The 6000-nt window shown below is 44.4% G+C and overlaps 1 protein-coding gene across 1 annotated transcript; it reads left to right on the top strand.

The window, feature by feature from the left end:
• The first annotated feature begins 602 nt into the window (after positions 1-602).
• On the top strand, positions 603-4427 carry ywhaba (tyrosine 3-monooxygenase/tryptophan 5-monooxygenase activation protein, beta polypeptide a). The gene is made up of 6 exons (XM_028997993.1): positions 603-738; positions 2260-2557; positions 2671-2794; positions 2908-3071; positions 3274-3369; positions 3555-4427. The coding sequence occupies exons 2-6, from the start codon at positions 2264-2266 to the stop codon at positions 3609-3611; spliced, it is 735 nt and encodes a 244-aa protein (XP_028853826.1). The 5' UTR covers positions 603-738; positions 2260-2263; the 3' UTR covers positions 3612-4427.
• The last annotated feature ends 1573 nt before the right edge of the window (positions 4428-6000 follow it).

Raw genomic sequence — 6000 nt, 5'->3', positions numbered from 1 at the left:
AGGCCAAATTTGCAATTCTGATAGAGGGAAACGGTGAGATGTAAACGTGTACCGCTTGTCTGAAACCTTGGAAAATTATCCTGCAAGCGTCTTAAAGGCGACTCGGCTGAACTATATGTTTGCTTTCGTTAATACTGTCTGCGCCGCAGACCCACACTCATCATGCACCGTGGAACATCAGCAGGCACACTGTCATCAACATTCACAACAACAACATCCCTTCACACAGACAGAGTGTCTTAATGTGTTAACGGACTTAGATGTAATTATAAAAGAAACACATCTGTCTAAAACCTCTCCGTTAACCTGTGTTGCATCTTAAGTCCTTTGCAGTAATAATGAGTGGCGTAGTGATTAATATCTTCTGAGAAAATCTGAATGTTTACTATTAATTGAAAGGCATGATTTTAAGATGTGATTTTGTAAGGTTTGACATATTTGAAATTCAGAGAGCTGTCACACGCCTCCTAGTAACTGTTACTATGGTGATTAGCGACGTCACCCCACAATAGTTACCATGGTCGTCGTGACGTTAGCTGCCCTGTGAAATGCCTAGGAAACCCCGGATTGGGGTTACTATAGATACTGGCGGGGGAGGGTGGGGCTTAGAGGAAGCGGAAGTGTCAGCGCAGGCGGAAGTGGTACTGCCCCGAACATCCCGAGCAGCGAAGCGGAGGACGGCTTGATACCCCCATCGTTCAGAGGGAAAAACGGGAAGATTGAAAATACGTTTTAAACGTGAGTTTTAAGTGTGAGGGACGCTGACAGCGCGTAGAACCGAGGAAGGGCTGGATATTTGTGTCGGGGGGGGGGGCGCTAATAGCGTAACAATGGTACCCATCGTTGTCAATGGCGGAAGGTGCCCATTGTGGTTTGGGGCTGGGTACAAGGACTTAGGCCGAGGCGTGTGACGACAATAAAATGTCACCGCTCGCCCCGGCCCAGCTCCGCCGTCAGGGTCCCGTCCCGTCGCCGTGGGTGCCGGGGTCGCGTTAAAAAAAAAACCGATATTTAAAATTCCACAAGGGACCACGAGCGAGAGGGCGTAGCTGCCGCGGAGCGGCCGGGAAGCTACATCGGACTAGCCTGCCGCTAGCTGCTTCCGCTCGGGCGGCGGGCGCTGCAGTGCGGCTGCTCTGCGGCGTGCGCGCCTGGCACTCGGGGCTCTGCATCGGGGGACGACACCCGACGCGGCCGGCTTGATTTAAACCGAATGGACGTCGCTTTGGCCCGTTTCGACGTACGCGGTTCTGGTATTTTGCTTGTCACGCTAGTTTGGCTAAGTCACTTTTTTTTTTTTTTTTGAGCGAGCGGACGGTGATGTCAAGACCCTCGGCGTGTCACCACGTTAATTTGGCCCTGTTGCGAGTTCAATCGCCGCCACGTACCCTACTTAGCACGATCGTTACAGACACGTTTTGAGCCTTTATACTGTATCACCGTGCCATTTTTTCACTGCCTTGTTATTATGGTCAAGAAATTTAAATAACAAAAATCAAGCCTGCAAAGATCTACGTGAGGAATAATTGCAAATCCTCTCAAGGTGCATTTTTTTTTTTTTTTATAAAAAAACATTTCGTGATTCCCCGACACTCGGCCCTTGAACTAAACACATGAAAAGTCAGCCGTGTTTTTTCGCTTTCAAATACTGTTATGGCGTCCAGAAAAGGTGGACTGACTACACGCGGATATTGATGCAGATGTTTAGCCGCGTCTGTCAATTTCACGCAGGCTGACTTTTTACTTTTTTATTCTTTTTTTTTTTTTTTTGCGTTCTGAGGTGAGCTCGCTCAACCCCGCGCCACCCCTCCTCCCCCGACACCTTTACCTGGTTATCGGCTAGATAACGCGGCTCTGGTCGCTGTGCTGACGCCCTGGGCGTGTCGCGTTGGTACGAGCACCCGGCAAACAAGGAGAAAGTCTCCGGTCCGCCCCTCGTAATCTGGATCGTTTCCTGGCCGGTGGTTAGCAGGCTAAGCTAGGCGGGAAGGTGGTCTGGCTTCGGTCCTAGTCCGGCGGGGGTGGCCGAAGTTGTGCCTTGAACGGAAGTTGACCATATCCCTTTTTCTAGTTTAGCATTTTTACAGTCTTCCTCATCCCGACCTCTGCCTGGGGGCGACCCGGGGCCATTACTTTCATGTCGTATAGATGATTGTTATTTACATAAAACGTAGTTAAACTAGAATTTTTATATATATATATATATATATAAAAAATTGTATATTAATCATTAATGTGCTTTAATTTATTTGTGAGCAGAAACATGGACAAGAGCGACCTGGTGCAGAAGGCAAAGCTGGCCGAGCAGGCAGAGCGCTACGATGACATGGCCACGGCGATGAAGGCGGTGACGGAGCAGGGCCACGAGCTCTCCAACGAGGAGCGCAACCTGCTCTCGGTGGCCTACAAGAACGTGGTGGGCGCCCGCCGCTCTTCCTGGCGCGTCATCTCCAGCATCGAGCAGAAGACGGAGGGCAACGAGAAGAAACAGCAGATGGCCCGCGAGTATCGCGAGAAGATCGAGGCCGAGCTGCAAGACATCTGCAACGATGTGCTGGTGAGGGACTTGGCCGTTGCTTTGGTCAGGTTTTTTTTAGTTTTCTGTAAATAGGGGGTTTGCATTGGTTTTGATTCATTATACGTCTGCTGTCTGATTTTGCTTCGTTGCAGGGCCTCCTCGACAATTTCCTAATTGTCAACGCTAGTCAGGCAGAGAGTAAAGTGTTTTACCTGAAAATGAAAGGAGATTACTACAGATACCTGTCTGAAGTGGCATCTGGAGACTCAAAGAAGAGTAAGGAAGTGATTTATTACATAGTTTTTGAGGAGGCTAGACACAGACCTCTTCAACATGAATCTACACAGATTGTGCTTTTGTTTTATCCCGATTTGTTATTTTTGTCACAGCCACGGTGGACAATTCCCAGCAGGCCTACCAGGAAGCGTTTGAAATCAGCAAGAAGGAGATGCAGCCAACACACCCCATCAGGCTGGGTTTAGCTCTCAACTTCTCCGTCTTCTACTATGAAATCCTCAATTCCCCCGAGCAGGCCTGCAGTTTGGCAAAGACGGTGAGTGCCCGGCGCTCTTTCCGGCTCCATCTCAGATCAATACTCGCAAGTATCTTGCCAATGGACTGTTTACAGGAAATACTATTTCCTGTCAGGCTTTGGTGTTTTGTGCACAGAGAAGTTCCTTTCCATTCCGTGACAAAACATTACCTTTTAAAAGTGGTGTGCAGTGAAAAGTAATGCTTACATTTGTCTCTTCAAGGCTTTTGATGAAGCAATCGCTGAGCTTGATACCTTGAACGAGGACTCCTACAAAGACAGCACTCTGATCATGCAGCTACTAAGGGACAACCTCACTGTAAGTGTTGCCAGGCAATGCACGACTGACCTGCGTTACGGCATATCTGCCCGTTTTCTGGCCTAGTTTCTCGGACAAGGACGGTCCTGGCCTTAATTGCATTTCAGTGTCCGTGATACAAGTCCAAAGTCCTTACGAGGGAATAACTCCATATATCTGTTTCCTTTGCTTTCTCCTCTCTGCAGCTGTGGACATCAGAAAATCAGGGTGACGAGGGGGATGCCGGCGAGGGAGAAAACTAAAGGCGTTGCACTTCACTGTTAATCCACCCACACCCTTATCTTACACATATACAGCCCATACATCCCTGCTCCATCTGCCCCACCACCCCTTTCTGTATGACAAGCAGCATGAATTGTACCTGCCCTACCAGTGGTGCCCTTCTCAGAGATGTCTGAGGCGACAGGGTAGCACTCACTTGTTAGCAGGTCAAGTCGTGTATGTGATTTGAGAGGGAGCAAAGCAAATCAGTAGTAACTTACCCCAATTAATCGTATGGCCACTATTTTTGACCCTGACTCTTCTTTATTATTATTTTTTATTTTTTAAAAAAGATATATGTTCTATAAATTAACAAGTTAAATGTTAAAGTAGCCCCCTTTTTGCTAGCCTAGTGTTACTGGCATTTGCTGGTTTTATTAAAAAAAAGAATGATTATTAAAATGTCCATTTAATTTAAACACTGTGATTGCTTAGTTTTTTCCTCCCAACATTTCCATGAATATATTGTGGTTGTTAAAATCCGGGACTGTATGGTTTGAGTAACAGTACAATTCTGCTGTGGCCTCATACAGAATGGTAGAACAGGCTGTATTGTGACACTGACTAATATGCATAATGCTGTGTAATGTACACCATTTTTATTTTTGCATACAAACCTAAAAGTTGAATAAAAGGGACCCTAGGTTTTTCCATTGTTTCCATTCCACTGTTCAGTTAAAAAAAGACATTCCATCATATTGTAACATTTTAGGAATATAGACCTTTTTGAACAAACTGGAGCACTATTTTGTGCTGTCCATGAACAGTTAACATAAAGGTGCTGTTTAACATCTGAACAGTGATCCCTGTTTGTTCTTAAATGCCCCCCCCCCCCCGTTCCTTGCATAACTCACACTTCACTGAATCTAAAATATAAAATAATACTGTAAATTGTACACAATTTTAGAACTAAATATAAATTTGTGTTAATTTTATGTTGTAAAACCTGCTTGCAAAGAAACTCCTTGAAGCCGTTACTTAATTTTTAAATCATCCCCCCCTACTCCACCCACCCCTGGTTTAAGCCTGTCCCACAGGCCTTAAATTGACCATACACACTGATCAGTCGGCACGATGTTCCCTTATCAAAGTGAAGTCATGCTGAAGGAGGGAATATGGATGTAGGAGGGCTTCTTCGCATCTGGCTTGTGCTCAGGGCCGAGTCGGAGAGTGAGATTGGTGGTGTTGTGGCTCAATGTCTGTCGGAAGTTTTTTTTTTTTTTTGGAAGAACACAAAGATTAAACAGGTAGCTGAATTCACTCAGTGTCACAATACCTTGTCATCGTCATAACATTCCACTTAGGTGTAGAATTCATGTCTCAGACTGTCTTGCTGAAGACGATGTTTCATGCACTGAAGAGAAGTCTCCCCCTTAGCTGAACAAATGGCAGTTACTCTCCGCTTGATTTAAAAAAGAAAAAAGAAAAAAAAGAGAAAAGCAGTAGTGAATGTGGAACCGAGCCTGTCTGTATATCTGGTATCTCCTCTTGCTTTGTTTTTACTGACCAGTATTCTGCCTAAAGTTTGCTTCTGTGACGGTTTTATTGCTTAGCGCGCACGTGGTTGTGAAAATTTAGAATAGCTTACAAAAATATAAAATGGGGAAAAAAATGGTTATTGACGTAATACTAGATTTGTGTATGTCTTTTAAAACAGTTCTAGTTTCACCTTACATGTTATAATCAGGAAAGTGTAAAAGACAATTTAAAAGTGAAATAAAAGTTTTATCAGTTCCAAATTTCCATGGTTTATTTTTAAGATCTCAGTTTGCCTTTAATTTACACGACCATTTGCTTTTGATTGTCATAGTGATGCAGTGGGCAGCCATGATAGGCACCCAGGGGGCAGTGTGTGTGGATGGCACCTTGGCGAGTAGGGATTTGAACCCACAACCTTCCGATTATGGGTCCGCTTCCTTACCCGCTAAGGCACCACTGCCACTTATTTGGTTACATCACATACTCCAAAATATGTTCAAATTTGCATTACACACTTCAATTCGATTGGAAAATTCCATTAAAGTACAGAATAATAATTCAGATTAAAGTCTGTTGATTATTTGTGAATGGCCTCCATGCTTGCCCAAATGTCACTAAGTTAAATAATATTCTAGATCCAATTGTTGTGCAATTAAGTAGTTATTGGGGTTAGTGTAAAGCCTGCATTTTTTTTAGGTTCCATCAGACTATAACATTCAACAGAATAGCAGAATGAATATGTAAACTAATGTGAAAAGTAACACTACAGAGACTGACAAGTTAGCCTTTGGAAATAAATTATTTCTGGTGGTGAGAACTGGCACCACACAAAAACCTGAGTTCTCATGAATGATATTTGTGGCAAAACAATAACTGATTTAATGAATATTC

This window comes from Denticeps clupeoides, chromosome 12 (genome assembly GCF_900700375.1).
Source record: "Denticeps clupeoides chromosome 12, fDenClu1.1, whole genome shotgun sequence".
NCBI lineage: Eukaryota > Metazoa > Chordata > Actinopteri > Clupeiformes > Denticipitidae > Denticeps > Denticeps clupeoides.
This window is presented reverse-complemented; position numbering and strand designations above follow the sequence as displayed.

Excerpts from the sequence above, each read along its gene's own strand:
- ywhaba (XM_028997993.1), top strand. The coding sequence starts at position 2,264 with ATGGACAAGAGCGACCTGGTGCAGAAGGCAAAGCTGGCCGAGCAGGCA. Across the intron at positions 2,558-2,670 it reads ACATCTGCAACGATGTGCTG|GGCCTCCTCGACAATTTCCT; the intron begins GTGAGGGACTTG and ends GCTTCGTTGCAG. Across the intron at positions 3,072-3,273 it reads CCTGCAGTTTGGCAAAGACG|GCTTTTGATGAAGCAATCGC; the intron begins GTGAGTGCCCGG and ends TGTCTCTTCAAG.